This window comes from Onychostruthus taczanowskii, unplaced genomic scaffold (genome assembly GCF_017590055.1).
Source record: "Onychostruthus taczanowskii isolate IOZ18803 unplaced genomic scaffold, ASM1759005v1 scaffold3, whole genome shotgun sequence".
NCBI lineage: Eukaryota > Metazoa > Chordata > Aves > Passeriformes > Passeridae > Onychostruthus > Onychostruthus taczanowskii.
Genome location: NW_024500349.1, coordinates 9,614,634 through 9,630,635, shown reverse-complemented (window position 1 = coordinate 9,630,635; position 16,002 = coordinate 9,614,634). Strand labels below are relative to the sequence as shown.

The 16,002-nt window shown below is 40.0% G+C and overlaps 1 protein-coding gene across 1 annotated transcript in view; it reads right to left on the bottom strand.

Annotated features, from left to right (window-relative positions):
* LOC121337924 (amyloid beta precursor protein binding family B member 1 interacting protein) overlaps positions 1 to 16,002 on the bottom strand; it is a 61,923-nt gene that overhangs the window by 26,047 nt on the left and 19,874 nt on the right. Inside the window, exons 5-7 of the mRNA XM_041408381.1 lie at positions 12,191 to 12,268; positions 9,126 to 9,285; positions 5,440 to 5,561 (exon numbers count right to left, since the gene is read on the bottom strand). Of these exons, the coding sequence (XP_041264315.1) occupies positions 5,440 to 5,561; positions 9,126 to 9,285; positions 12,191 to 12,268 (360 nt within the window). The remainder of the gene's footprint in view (positions 1 to 5,439; positions 5,562 to 9,125; positions 9,286 to 12,190; positions 12,269 to 16,002) is intronic.

Genomic DNA, 16,002 nt, shown 5'->3' with positions numbered 1-16,002 from the left:
AAGAAAGAAACAAACAAGCAGCAAATCTGCCCTGCCAGTAGACCACATTTACAGCAGTGCAATTTATCTGAAGTGAAGCCCTGCTCTTCCACACAACCACATCTTCTTTTCCAAGCAGTGCTGTGAACAGATGTCTGCCAGAATGCAAGCCTCAGAGCAGACCGTTTTTGCAGGGGCACCAGGAGAGGAAGCAGAAGAGGTCTGGATCTCAAAACCAGTTCTTTAAAAACTGCTTTCTTAGAAGTTCACATCAAGTCAGTGGAGCTCAGAAACAGACACCTGCAATGTGGCCTATGCTGATGCCATGTCTGTGGCATGAGAAATTTCAACATTCAATACAATAGACAGATATCCTAGGAAATGCTGCTGGCTTCAGACTGCCTGGACATAATGTTAGTCCAAAGCTGTAGGTAAGCATACACTAAGGACCACAGCTTTGCAGTCACATCTAAAGACAATATTCAGAGTGGAAAAAAAAAAAAACCACAAAACCAAAATCAGCTCAAAACAAAACCCACTTAAAAGTTCTGAGCAGCTGCAGCCCAGTGATCCGCACATGTGCAACAGCTCTCCTTGACAGGCAGCCCCGGAGCCTCAGAGGGCACTGTTAGGCTGGGTCAGGCCTCCGGACCTTGGGGTGGATTTGGAAAGTGCAGGGACATGCAAGCTGTAAGGCTTCTCCTCTAGATCATTATAAAGACATAGTACCACCACTAAAATACACAGTGAAGATTTATCAAGGTAAGTACACTATGTCTCAACAAGGCTTGGTTCATCAACTTTACTACTAGTGGGGAGAGCATCCATCTGACTTAGTCAGCCTTCTGTGGATTGATAATAGAAAAACAAAGCTCCTCTGACTACAACTGATTCACATTCAGGCATCTGGCATTTATTTAGCAGAAGCCCAGACCACCCTGTACTGAAATAATCAATTGTAAAGAGAGAAAATCTGTAAGGATATCCATGCTGGATCTCTAATGCCACAGTTTTTTCATTAGGGAAACAGGGCTCTGTCACCTAACCCAATGTTACACAGATGTACACTGTAGTCTTTCACCTGTCAATACACACTTCATTTATTACTGATTACTTCCTTTATGTCTCTTTCCTGGAATCTGGAACTACATATATACATATTTGTCAGTGGCTAAAAAACTGGGGAGCAGACTGAACACTGTACTTGTTTCATTACTGTGTGGTCTTCTATTTTTGCTCAGAAGCATTCATCCTAGAGGAGGCAAACCACATGTGTCCAGAAGAGGTCATTTCAAGTCCAGTAGTCAAAGGGCATGATAAAAGGCAAACTCTTTCCTGTGTGAGGACACCCCTGGGAAATGCATGTTTGGTTTGGGATGTCAGGTCATTAATGGGACAAGATGTAGCTGCAGGGCAACTTTCTACAAATATCTACAGATCTGAGAATTAACTATTCCTTACATTCAAAAGATAAGGCTGTGCACACAACCTTTCCACTTAGGGACATACCCTTCTCCTTTTGTGTGGAAAGGCAGGTAAAAAGGTAATCAGGGTGTATCTCTCTGCACTGTATAATGCTCAAACAGTGGAAGACAGAAAGTGTTTTCAGTAGTGTCCAAGAACATCTCTGTTGGCATTTAAGCAAAACAAACCTGGATCATATAGAAACAGTACTTAACTACTGCAGTATCAAACTTTCTGATTGGTGTTTATGTCTCTAGACTCAAAAAAAAAAAGAATTTCCTAAATGAAATAGCACCTCTCTCACACCTTTCACTTTTTCATTCACAGACCCATCCAAGTGGGAATGCAGCAGCAACTACTTGTTGCATGGCAAAAACAGGTGCCCCAAGACAGCATGCTCCCTCTGCCTCCTCTTACACTTAGGCTGTAGTTTTGCTTTCAAGCTCTTGAGACTGATTTTCCAGAAGATCTGAAAAATCCACAACAGCACAGATCAAACAGTGTGCACAAAACAAGGCAGCTGCTTCATACTCACGACTCATACTTGCTTCTTTAAGCAATGGGCTGCCTGCTTATGCTCATCCAACCTGCACCCAATATTTGTGAGCAGGCGAGAGCTGGCCCCCTCGCATCCCATTTCAGATCATTGCAACTGCTACTCAATGCAGCATGGTTTGTGCAGAAAAAATAGAACAAGGTCATACCTGCAACTCAAATCATGGTGTGTCCCCTAGGAAACTGCACATGAAAAATATTAGATGCCTATAACTGCTCTGAAGATTATAAAATTAAAAAAAATACATGAAGCTACAGGCAAGCTTGTTTTGAAACCCCAAAAAGAGAGAGGAATTAAGATTATTAAACAATGAAACCTCCCTTTTCTCATTCACTTCTGTTTCTTTGTACTTTTGCAGCATACTCAATAACCAGAGTCCCTGTTACCCTTTTATGTTTTCATCACTGGGTAACAGTGGAGACAAAAGGAAAACCTTGATTAAATGTGGCCAAGCTGGTGAAAAACAAAAGTATCACCTGGTGGATAGTAGGTAAGTATTCAGTATGAAACTTGCTGTAACTGTATTGTAACAAAAGATGTTACAAATTCTTACTCCACCTCCTTCTGAATGCTGTTGAGAACTCTTGCTCTTCAGAAGAAATAAAATATCAATTCAGTGTACGGGTTCTCCACTGAAAGGTGTAGATCTAGCTTTTGGCTTACATATGAGGGAGCAGAAGCATAAAGTACTCACTGTAGAGACTTTCAATAGTTTTCATAAATACTGTCCAATAATAAGAAAACAAACAAAAGCACATGTAGGTGGCATTGCCTGCACTTTTTGATTTTATCAAAAGAAAACTACAGGAAACAAAGTTCCTGCAAACAGAAGTAAAATAGAGTGTTCGAAGAACATGACCAGCATTTACAGCAAGGAGTTTAGATTCAGCTACACCTTAAAAACAACTATTTTCCTTCATTTTTCTTCCTTTTATAGTATCTTTTAGCTGAGAATTAATCTTTGAGTTTTTTGAAAAGAGATGTTGAGACCTGACAACCCTTCCTTTCAAGAGAAAACCAGCATCACTCAACCATATGACAAAGCATCACCTTTCCAATGCTGTAAAGGTTCTCTTTATTTTCCCATGTACCAGTGTGTATTTTTGTTTCACTCTTTAGTCACAGACTTGTGATGCTCCCTCTCTGCAGATGAGTCACTGATGCCATTCATGGAACAGTCTTTTACTACAAGTTCCCTACAGGGTCTATTTTATCACAGTGAGCAGAGGGCAAAAGTGTGCCTGTCTTCATGGCAAGGGGGACACCTGAGAATTTTATAGAAGCTTTTTCTAAAAGGTATTCCAAACACTTAAAAAAATTTTCAGAAACAAAGCTGCAGAAAAACTATCAAGTGCTGCATGACAAGAATCACAATCTTCAAAAAAAGCCACAGGCATTAACTGAGCAACATATTGCCAGCATATAGAGAGTAAATCCTGCATTTCAGAACCTCAATTCCACCCCAGAAAATGAAACACTTTCAATGAAGTGTTGTTAAATAGGTATATAACTAGTTCACAGAAAGAAACAATAAACACTGGCACAGGTCACAGCCCTTCTTCAGAGGTCCACTTGTTTTAGGAAGGCATCTGTCCATCTTTATAAGATTGTCTTAAAACACTAATTGTGTCAAATCCTTGTGATGAAAATTCCAACAGAATGAGCATTAAATAAACAAGGAATTGAGCTGCTGCATAGCATTAGCACCACTGGGTGTGTCAGAGAAAGCATTCTGCAATTTGTGTACTCCCAAATGAGTTTTATATGGCAGCCTTGACTGAGCCAGAAGGAGGCTGAACATATGAGAACACAGTCCCAAAGCACAAGATTTCAGTTTCCCTTTGGTTACACCACAGTTTCTGTAGGTAGTTAGCCAGGTAATCACACACCCTACCCCCCACAATCCACAACAAATTTCCACTTGGTTTGCCTTTTCAGGGACTCACTGCAGATGTGTATTTTAACATGTTTCAGTATTTAGTGTGAGCTCTGTACAGTGCTGATTACTTTCTGCCATGAAGTGCTGATATGACTGTACTATTTTCCCCATTCACAGTGTTTGAGTTTACCACGCCTGACAGATGGTCAGACTTTATTACTGGCAAAATATTTCAACAGTGTGACAGCCACAACTGATCCGGTTTGCTTAGAATGCTCATTTTAGAGCTTATCACAGAGGGGCTAAAGCTCAAGGACTGCAGACTTGGCTGGATCCAGCTGAGACACGAGGACAGACCTACAATTTGTTTGGTTCTGGTTTAGGTCACATTTATTTCTAAATTTAATTGCAACCAAAATGCAATATCCATCATAGAAGAATATTCATCAAAGTTTTACTTCCTGTTTGAGGTTTAGAGCCTTGCTCTAAACCACTTACCCCAATAACACTACAGTGCATGAATCAAAGGTGGAGCTGAACCTCTGCTGCTGCGTAGGTTTATGTGCTTTAGAAAGGAGGACACTTTGAGCCACCATATTGTATTTCCAAACTTGGCTTTGCTGTTTCTTATGAAAAATCAACATTAATCCACATGCACTGCAGGGTAAGTTTTCTTTCCCTGACTGTGGATACTTGTATCAACGAAGGAAGCTTCTTTTCTGTAGGTTTTATTGGAAACATAGGCTCATTCTATAAAAAAACCCACAATTTCCTAATGAGCAGCTTGGTGAGATTTTCTGCCAAATTACATATTTGACTAATTTCTTTTCGGCAATGCTGAATTGCTCATTTTTCTCTTGCTGCCCTTAGGAACAAACCAGATGCTCGGTGAGCTAACAGTCAGCTGACATGGGGAAAAGATTCTGTGTCCCAGAATCCAGCAACTGTATGTTCCAGGATGTTTGTAAATACAGCTTTGACCATATAACACAAGAAATACAACAATTTGTGTATACACATAGCTGAATAATTTGATGCAATTCAGTGTGCAGACCATCCTTTACAAAGTTAATGTGCACAAGTTACCGATAACCCAATTCTTCTCAGCATAAACAAAATCCAGTAAATCCCCTGTAGCATTCAGTGTACACTTTTATGAAGTTTCATGGACAAGTGGCAAAAATTGGGTCTTCAGGGAAATGCTGATGTTCATCAGCAGAAATAGTGGGGAAGCTGTAGTAATAACAAAGGCCAGGTTTTTACAGCTGTGCCATCTCATGCAGTTCTAAGAGCTGAACAAAGCAGTGGCTGGTACTGGGGGTGAACTACATGCTTCAGTTTTTACCTCTACAGACAGGACTCTAAAACAGTATGAGAAAAAAAGCAGAAAACTCCAATTTTCAAATCCTTGCATTCAAGATCCTTGTGGGTTTTGTGGTTGAAAATATAAATTTTGCTTTCTCTGAACTGACAGAGCTGAAAGAAATTATTAATGTAAAAGGCAGCATGCAGACTAAATGACCTTAGTTTAGACTCTTATACAAATACCATGTTAGCTTACCTGGGGATTTTTAAATAAAGCATATTTTTGACTTTTTTCCAAAAACAAGACCTTATTTTCAGTGTCTCGAGTCCAGTCTGATAACACTTCAACAACATTTTCATGGTCTTCAAAAAACCTTTCTGGAGAGACAGAGAAAATAATGTAAGACATTGAAATTGTTTCTGCCCTCTCCTGAGGATGCAGAAATTCCTGTGTAAGAATGTAATCATTATCTGATGTTCCCTCACTCAGGGCTGGATAATCCAGCATCTTTTCCACTGCACAGATGGGTGCAGAGCCCACCACACACCACAACAAACTGTGCCCCATGGAAGGGCAAAGCAGCTGCAGAAGACAGCTTATGTAGCTGTGCCATGCTCCTGGATTCCTCCTGAACCTCTGTACTGCTGCTTGAAGACTGCAAAGGATGGAGGCAGTGACCCACCAGGAGCAGACAGTTGCACACATGTATTTCATGGCTTTTGATTGATTTTGTTTTTTTTTAAGGTTTGCAGTACTGCAGACTGAGGGGTGGAAGAAGGGATATAGATAAACTTCAGCTAATTAATTAAAAAAAAAACTAAATACTTAATTTATTTGTCTTTTTACTTCTTTTACAATGAAGATTTGCTTTTTGTCAGCAGGAAAAATTCTATGCACTGAAAAGAAAATGTTTGGTTTTAAGTAACTGTATTTAAAACCACAAATAGCAAAGTAGAAAAAATACAAAGATAGAACTGATATCAAGATATACTGGTTCACCCAGCATCTCTGTAGTTAACTGTAGCAGAGATGTGAGAAACCTAATGTCAGCTCTGTCCCCTCCTGATCTGCTCTGAACCCCACTCCTTCACCCAGGACAGCCACAGGGTGTGCTGAGATTAGGTAACTGAAACTCTGGGTTCATTTATACAAGATTGCTCAACATAAAAACCCTTTTAAAGGAAAAGGAATTCAGCATAACTTGACAGGTCATTTTGGAGTGTCCCAACCTGCACTTTTCTACAAATTCAGTACTGGGATAGGGAATTCACCCAGCTCCAATTTTCAGTAGAATTTTGGCAGTTTCCTGGGAACAGCCATACTCCTATTCCTGTGGTCTCTGGTGATCACATCTTCCAATGGCCTAGACTGGCCCAGAATCAGAGGAAGTAACAAAGCATACATTTTGTAGGCTTTCTTTAACACTTGTTACTTTTGACAAGGGTTTAGCACATCCTATCCAACCTATATCTTGTGAATTAATTAAACTCACAGAATGAGATTAGCTTCAAGACCCATTCACATGTACCCAGTAACTTTTAACACCAACAACATAACACTCCTCATTTAGCAACTGGTACTTCTGCAATGCACTGGAAATAGAAAGCCCTATATAAAACCCCAGTAATGGTTTGAAGGGTGAACAGTACCTTATAGGTCAAGACAGGCATGAAACAATTCTCAGACAGTAACACTAATTTTTGCCATATATATTTTTGTTTGTTCATTTCTGCACCAGGTTTCTCCTGTATGAAAAATGTGATTATATCATCCTCAGGAAGGTCTTTCTAATAATTAATTTACCTAAAAACATCATATCTGGATGCCTATTATAAGACTATAATGGTCTTTATTGCAAAATAGATGCTTGTATGTACAGCCTAGTGTTACATCACCATGTAACTACTGAGATTATTTGTGTATTTAACAAGTATTTAAACTGTAGTTTATTTTATTTACAATTACAGTCTTTCAAAATAACCACATATGTAAGACAACCTGTCAAGGATCTTGCGATACAAAAGTAGCTTGGACCTTCAATTCAGCAAGAATTATTTGCTGCTCAGATTTGCTTCTTAAAGTAAACACAATTTTATTCTCTTTAATACTAATGTGGAAAGCAGGCAGAAAGATGAAGTGCAGAAAAGTTCTGTCTTTGTGCTGATAGTAATAAAGTTATCTAGAGCAGCCAAGAAGAATACTGACAAAAATAAAGAATGACTCACATTGTTCTGATTTTGAACAAAATTAACTGCATGTTGCTGTGCATTGGAAGCAGAAAAAAGAACAAGTACTATTCTATTCATATTGAAACTGCCTTCTGCAAACAAAAAGGCTCCATCCTCAGCAGATCTGGACCTGGTAATAGATCACTACATCAGGAGTTAATAGATTTTTCCTTTTTTCTTGAACTAGATAAAAGTTTACTTCCTTTAGTATTTTTGTTCTTTCCTGGCTTTTAAAATAATTTTTGTTCATTATGAGAGTAATTCCTTACTATACCAATACCCTAACACTAACCAAAATCACCTAGCATTAGCTGGGACTAAAGTAGCACAACTAATTTCCACCAAAAAAACTCCAACCATTTACCCCTATGGTTATAAAAAACAATCTCCTTGATACCTTCAGTTTTAACTGCATTATGGGAAATTCAAATATCTATCCAGATTATGAAGAAACACAAGTACATTCTTTTTAATGACTATGGAGATTCAGCAACCATATGTTTATTGTGATGTCATCCTAATACTCAGACATGTTTGTCCAAGTCACACTGGACAAAAAGGAAGCAAATTTCTAAGACAGGAAAACACTCCAAATTATTCAGTGACCTTTGTCAGATTTCTAAGGTCACATGACATTTCCAGTCTTTTCTTAGTTAAGATAAGCAAGTTCAACAGAATGCAGCACCATTATCTTAATCAAGTAGCAAGAACAGATTGGCAGTAAATTTCTGTACCACTCTTACAAGCAGATGAGCATCTCCTTGCTCATGACCAGTTGGGCTTTTTTTTCCAGTTATTTTAAAATTTCTATCATTTAATTTAGCAGAATGACTACACCTGGGGCTCATTTAGAGTGCAATATTGATCTTTGACTTTCTTTGACAATTTTCCCATCTCTGCTGGGAGACTGTAAACAGAATGTTAAACGCTGTTTGACAGTTTTCCATTTCTCTAGGTCAAATGCAACTCTGAAAGAAAGTTGCGGCAATTTTACTTCTCCTTTTGATGTCAATACCTTTTCAGTTTGGCAAATAAAAAAATATTTCACAATTAGAGAATACTGTGTTCTTAATGAAAGAAGCCTTGAAGCCTTTTCCAAACAAGACTTATTATGTTGCACAGAACAATTCCTAAGTTTTGCAAGCTGTTTCCTAGGACCTGGAGGCCTGGTTAATTACTCCAGAAGTCATAATTCATCATCAGCAGAGCTGCAGCCCCATCACAGAGCAGTGCCCTGTACACAGCTACACTTAAAAAAATGAAATAGCACAAATGAAGAGCATTAGAAATTACTGAAACACTTCTCACAGAGTCTTGTTTAATGTTTGACCAATATGTAATACATGGTTGCTGACAGCACTCCAGCACTGCATCCTCTCTTCAAAAAGTGGATTTGAGTACTGGTGTGTTTGGGTTTGTCATCACCTTGAAATTCACATGGCTCCTTCATTGTGTGTAAAATAAAATAATGGAAATGGTGAAAAGCAAGGAGCCTTCTGCAGGTCCCAGCACAGCTGGATGGACTCATTTCTACAGTACGAACACATCAAACATATTCCTGCAGCACCCCTCAGCTTAGAGTCTGTGATGTTCCAACATCAGGGGACACATGGGCAGGAGAAATGTTACTATCTGTTCAACATTACCAACACTTACCGGATCTTTCAAGATTACCAGCCCTCCATCTATCTGCTATGTGACTACAGCACTTACCAATCTGCAGCTCAGGATACTTCTCATACAGACACCAGTCGACGTTGCAGTCACAATGGGTTTTCTCAAAGAGATTGTCCAAAACATCCCGTGCCACCTGGCGCTCATCCACCATCAGGGACTTCGTGCTGTTATCGTTCATGTGCACCTTGATAACAAGCTGAGAACAAAGTCACAGAACAGTCAGTTAATTTCAGAAGCAACAAAAGGACTAGTCTGAATCTGCTAACACAGATAAGAAAGATAAAGGCTGAAGGTCATTATTGATTCTGTCCCACAGCAAGCTGAGAGAATAAAACAGCTCTGAAATTTTCACACTATAATTTTCACCAAAATAAAGATCTTTTCTCTAAAAATAAAATTAAGTCTTGTCCTATGTATGACTTCAGGAAAGGTGAAATTGCTATGAAGAAAAAGCAGAAGTTAATCTCTTCTCTAAATCTACTAGATGTGCAACTAAGGAAAATGCTTGATAGGGAAACCAAGTGCAAAAGGACAGAGCGTCCTCAATGCAAGCTACAAACGTGGAAAATTTACTTTTAAACAGAAAAAGGATGGAAGGATTTTGCCATGCCAACAAAATAACCTGAAATTGGATTGTACTAAGACGGGCCATAGTCCAACTGTCATCAATAAGAAAACAGATGAGTTCACAGAATATGCTGAGTTGGAAGGGACCCATCAGGATCACTGAGTCCATCTCCTGGTCCTGCACAGGACAAGCCCAAGAGCATTGCTCCATGTGCCCAAGAGCATTGTCCAAATGTTTCTTGAACTCTGTCAGGCTTGGTGCTGCGAACACTTTCCTGGAGGGCCTGTTCCAGGCCATTCCCTTGGGCTCTGTCACTGGCCAACACAGAGAAAAAATCCCCTCCTCTTCCCCTCATGAGTTACCAATTGACCAAATTAACCTAAGACACTCATTACTTCTTTTTATGGTGAAGTATTTGTTAAACAAGAAACACAGTGAACTTTCTTCAGAGAGGAACAATGCAAGAAAATGCTGAAGTACCTAAAATATGATAAAGAACTGGAAGTACGTTATAAGAAAGTACTTAAAATGCTCCACTAGTACTGAAAACAGTAGAATAATTCTCTACAAGGTCTGCACATTGCTGGTGAGTTGGGGGGACTTTCCATATTTTTGTTTAAATAGCTCTTTATTTTAAAATGTGTGCATAGAAGCTTTGGTTCTGTAGAGACAACCTGTGTAAAAGGTCAGGCAGAAGCAGAGTTATGATCCCCAAGAGAAAAGCTACACTGTCTCTGAAAAGCAAAAACAAATGTAACAAAAGCCATGAACTTGTTCTGATTCCAGTCCCTATAAGTAGAATCTTCTCTAAAATAAGCATCTGAGCTATAGTGCAGATTATACAGAAAAAGAAGTGTTGTGCATGCATAATTTAACACGTTTAAGGCAAAAGGGGGCTTCTGTCTGGTTCTAACTGACTGCTTAGAAACATGCATGCAGCTTCCATCTTCATAGAATCACAAACCAGCTGAGACTGGAAGGCACCTCTGGTGATCATCCAGTTCAGCTGCCCGGGCAAGCAGGGCCACCTGGAGACCCACAGCAGGACCCTGTCCAGATGGTGTGCTACCATCTCCAGGGAGTGGGGGGGACTCCACAACCTGCCTGGGAAACCTGTGCCAGGCTCACCCACTCTCACAGTGAAAAAGTGTTTCCTCGTGTTCAGAGCCTCCTGTGTTTCAGTTTGTGCCTGTTGCCTCTGGTCCCATCACTGGGCAGCACTGAAGACAGCCCGTCTCCTTTCTCTGCGCCCTCTCTTGAGGTTTTTCTAGAGATAGACAAGCACCACACAGACCCCTCTCTTCCCTAGGCAATCTCAGCCTTTCCTCACAGGAGATAATCCTGATCATCTTCACAATACTTTCTGATATCTTCCACTGGGATGGAACTCTCTTGAGTTTGAAGGAGGTGATCTTTAAATATTAACCAGATTTCTTGATCCCTTCTTCCCATCATGGAGTTCCACATGGGACTCTTCCAAGATCTTTGAAGAAGCCAAAGTCTGCTCTCCTGAAGTCCAAGGCTGTGAGCTTGCATTTCAGCACCATCCCTGCCCTCTGCCCTCTGCTTTTAGTAAAAGAGAGAAAACCAGGTTTCTTGATAATATTTAGTCAATTTAGAATTCAGGAATGACACAGTAATTTCATTATAGTGACATAGTCACAAGATTGAACTTACTTCTGTCATATGGTTCCAAGTATGCAGGGGGAGGTGGGGGGGGAAGTTGGGAAAGAAAAAGTCTCCCAAAGGAGAATTGCTAACACTACAAGGAAAAGAGGGTGACCAGTGAGCAGTCATAACTTTAGTTACAGAGCTTTACAAAGTCAACATCGGTGAAATCCTCCCAAGACATTCTCTCAGAAGAAGCATTTGTAGATGAACATAAAATGTTCTGTGGGAACCATCTCAAGATTGGACATTCCCAAATTTATTGGAAACTTCCATTCTTCCTGGAAGCTCTGCAGGCTCCAACACTTCCCATCTTCTTTGAGCACGACTGAAAGGTCATGACTGTTTTTAGTTCACATCCATTATTCAGAGTTACTGAACACCTGCAGCTTCTAATTTGTTGGTCTAAAATAATTTCTAATATGCTTATACATTACTACAACTGCTTTGAAAAGATTTAGCAAGAAGACCCTCATTAATTTAATAGGGATTAGCTAAATCCACATCTACTATGAAGAAAAGTTTAATACTCCTGGAATCAGCACAACATAAGTAAGAAACATTTTCATGTATACTCCGCTTTCTCTAAAGCAACTTATCAGCACAGTGGGTTATCAACTTATCAACACTGAAAAAAAGAAAAAAAAGGCAGCACTTTCCAAGTCCTCTAAAAAATAAGTCTGTTGGAGGCAGCATTCACCCAGACACTTCTCTTGAGGTGGATGACAAGAGCTTCACAGAGTATCTTTACAGATAAAATAAGGAAAAGCCTAGTCATTTTAGTAAGAAATTTATTATTAAGAAGAATGTTAACAGATATTTAGGTGGTAGCTCTAATGGTAGCATTTACTGTTTTATGGCTCACCTTTCTAACTTTGGCTTCCTTCAATTTCTCCAAGGCAAGTTTAATCTTTTCAGCTTTAGCCTTTGCCTCTAGTTCTTCCTGAAAAGACACAAGACATTTGGTATATTTTTTGTTAAGTCATCTCAGCAATTTACATTTACTTGAAAAGGGTTGTTTCTTGATACTTATATCCTGAAGATAAAGCTTGTCACAGCAAACTTCATACACACAGATAACTTCCAGCCTTCCTTGACCTAATATCCTTCAGCCAAAGCTTTGATTTGCAAGTCCAGTGCTCCCTGCTGGTGCTCAGCCATATAGTTCTTACCTGATCTGTTCCTCAAATGCTACAAGAGTGCCTGAAAACTGGACTCTTCTATGTTTCTGTACATACAGCTGGTACAAAAGAGAAGGTGAAGGAAGATTTAGCCTCAGTGAAATAGCATTGTGGATGCAGCTCCTTGGAAGAAAACTCGCTTCTCATTAGGGTAAGAGAACTAGAATTTGTAGGATTTTACTGAAATTTTGGCTTGCAATTACACCACTTATAATTTTATACTCTGTGTTCAGTATATTAATTTACTTGAATTTTTTGACTTGCAACATATGATCTCTTACTGCACAGATACTTACTGAGAGGAACACCTCCATTAGCTGGCTTTTATTCTATGAATTCTATTCATATTAGCAGAGACACAGTCAGAGCACACAAGTTCATTCCACAGTAAGAATCCCAAAAATCTCAGTATCACCCAGCTCTTCTTTTACAAAGCAACTCTATCAATACCATGCCTCTCTCTTAATATCAATGACATTTGTGGTCCAAGAAGACTCTGGATCCCTAGGGGCTAGGAATTTTAGCTACATGTACTAAACGTAGTACCAGGTGCCTGGTGTTGCCTCTCTGACTGCTGTACAGATTGGGACTGTTCCTTTATACCATCTCTCTTCCAGAACTCTCGTCCAGTCACATTTGGAGTTGGAAAAGCACGTTTTGGACAGCAAGTGACTGTGGTTCCTGAGGCTGCCTTGGACTCTTCCAGTACTACTGGAGGGTTCAGTTTCTTTCCAACTTAACATCCCTGTTGCCTCTACTGAAGACTGTCTTGTATTTGCTGTTTTGCCTCTCTGCTGATTTTTGCTGTCCCTGTTGCTCTCTTACTTTCACAGTTTCATTTTTTTAAAAGGGGTAGGATTTTGTGCTACACTACTCACAGACTACAAACTTACAGTCGAGGACTCTGGGAGAAAGTTCCTGTTCTGCTTCCACACAAGATTTCTGTTGCCTTCAGCCTCCATTTGCTATCCTAAAGTCATAATTTTTAGTGGTCTTCACACCAAGAGAACTGACTACAACTCATGGAAGATGCACTTGCAGGAAACTAAGCCTAACTAAGCATTGCCATCACTTCCCTGTTACTGAGATACCATACAATCACAGCAAAGAAAGAGAAAGAAGTTTATCTTATTCACCCCAAGTTTTGGGGCATATTCAACAGCAGCTAAAGTACTCCTGACTGACACCCCTCCTGCTGAACTAAACATCTTTTGTTTTATCACTGCTTCAAGCATGTTTCCTGTTATCAAATTCTCCACTATAAATACCATGCAATCAGTTAAAAATATATATATATTTTTTTTTTCTCTGCAGGTGTGGAAATTTGCATTGCTACAGCTCAGCAGTGCTTAACTCAGAGAATCCAAAAAAAGCCTCTGTAGTTGAACACAAGCAGTTGCACAAAGGTGGCTGCTGCAGTGAGGCTGACGGGTGTACAGAAGGAAAAGCACACAGCCTCTCACGCTGTGGCCCTCCCCTTACCACCTCTATGCAGCAAGCAGGAAAAGCATCCTAACTAAAGTGGTTGAGTGTGGTGTGGGCAGGCTTTCTCATGAGAATTTTAGGCAGGTATAATTCAGGCTTCATCTGCATGTGGTCTGTGTTGAACAGAGTTCTCACACTGTATAAATCTGTGCAACAGAGCTCTCACCTGACAGCCTTCAAGGTTTCATAAGCTTTGACTTAATGCAGAAAAAGGAAATAAGCTGTTTCCTAATATGCAACATTTTAGCAGTGTTAGAGAAATGTTTTTACAAGCTACAGGATTTGTTTTCCCACTACAGGATCATCACCACATTTTCTGGATCTTTAAATAGAAGCACATAAAGTCATTATGTCAATAGCAAATGATGAAGCCTTATTTAGCTTAAGGGCAGTTTTAAAAAGAAATGTCAAGGTTGATGGAAACTTATGAGACAGCTCTATGCTTCCCTGAAAGAAAGGCTGTACTTCTTTATTTTGGCACACTAAAGGTTAGAAAATAGGGTCTTAATATCATGGCTGCATTGGGAACTACTAACACTGCTCTTATTTGACTGTGGGTAACCAGAAGTGTTAAACACAACTTCCGCCTTGATTGCTCAAGAATCAGTTATCAAGAATCTAGCTAACAGGAACGTGGTTTTTGATGACAAAAAATACGTTCCACTTACAGCTGAATTTCATTCTACTGAGCAGAAATGTAATGTCAAAGCAAATACTAATCAAGACAATGAATAGTAATTTGAAATTGATTCTTTCCATATTAATTTAAAACGGTTATTACCTTCATCATTCACACTGCAACCTGTGTCATAGCCCTGTGGGCAATTTTGTGGACAGTAAGCCACAGTGGGTATGCCATTAGTATTTGAGTACACCCTGTATCATAAAATGAGGCAAAGGCTGCAGGAAAAAGCCAAACCAATGCCTTAAATGAGGAAATAAAGTATATTCCTTAGAAATGCTTCTACAACCTGTTCCTATCCTTCTCTGACACTCCCCAAATCTGGAAAGAGACCAGAATATCATTAGAAATCAGTCTCAGAGGAACAGTTCAACTGAGGGAGAAGCGATTTTTGGCTACATTTTTTTTCATATCGAATTCCAGTTATGTTTAGCAAGTATATACTCTTTCCACTCTAAAATCTTGTTTGATCTTCAGGTAATGTACAATAATGTCAGTTAATAAAGAATTAGCTCAGTACAATATTCAATGGAAAGAAATTCATCATGGTTGATTTCAGTGAGCTTTAGATCCCAGCATCAATAAAAGCACTGCCTGGAAGAGAGGCCTGAGGGTCCACAGTCAGGCTCCTGCCCAAAGCAGGATGACACCGACATTAGATCAGGTCAGTCATGATTTTGCCTAGCAAAGCTTGGAAAACTGTCAAAGAAAGGGAATTTGGAATCTCTCTTGGTCACCTGTTCCAGTGCTACACCACCATCTGAAGTGGAAGACATTTTCCTAATGTCCTCTCTGAAACTACAAAGCTACAATATGTAGCTGTTGCCCCTTCCACGTTGGTGACCTAACACTGCCATGGAAGAATTTGGCTCCACCAGCTTAGCATCTATCCTTCAGGCATGTTTAGGCTGTCATTAGATCACTCCCCAGCCTCCTCAGTCAGACTGGACAGGCACAGCTCCCTCAGCCTGTCCTTTCTGGCCCCTGATCACTGCATGCCTCTGGCCATTCCATCAGCTCTCTGATGGACACTCTCCAGTATCTCCACATCCAGAATGGAGTGCAGCATTCCAGCAGTGGGACCACCAGTGCCAAGAGAAAGAAACAATAACTCCTTAGTTTGCTGGCCATACTCCTCCCAACGGAGGCCAGTTTCCTCTTCCGAGATGATCCTTCACTCAAGGTTCTTATACCCTGTGGTACCCAGCAGGATCTCCTTTTCAGCAGGGCTGCTGCTCAGCCTGTCCTTTCCCAGACTGTACCAATGGTAAGTACACCCCAGATGCAGGACCTTGTACCTTGCAGGGTTTCTGAGAGTTTTGCTGGCCA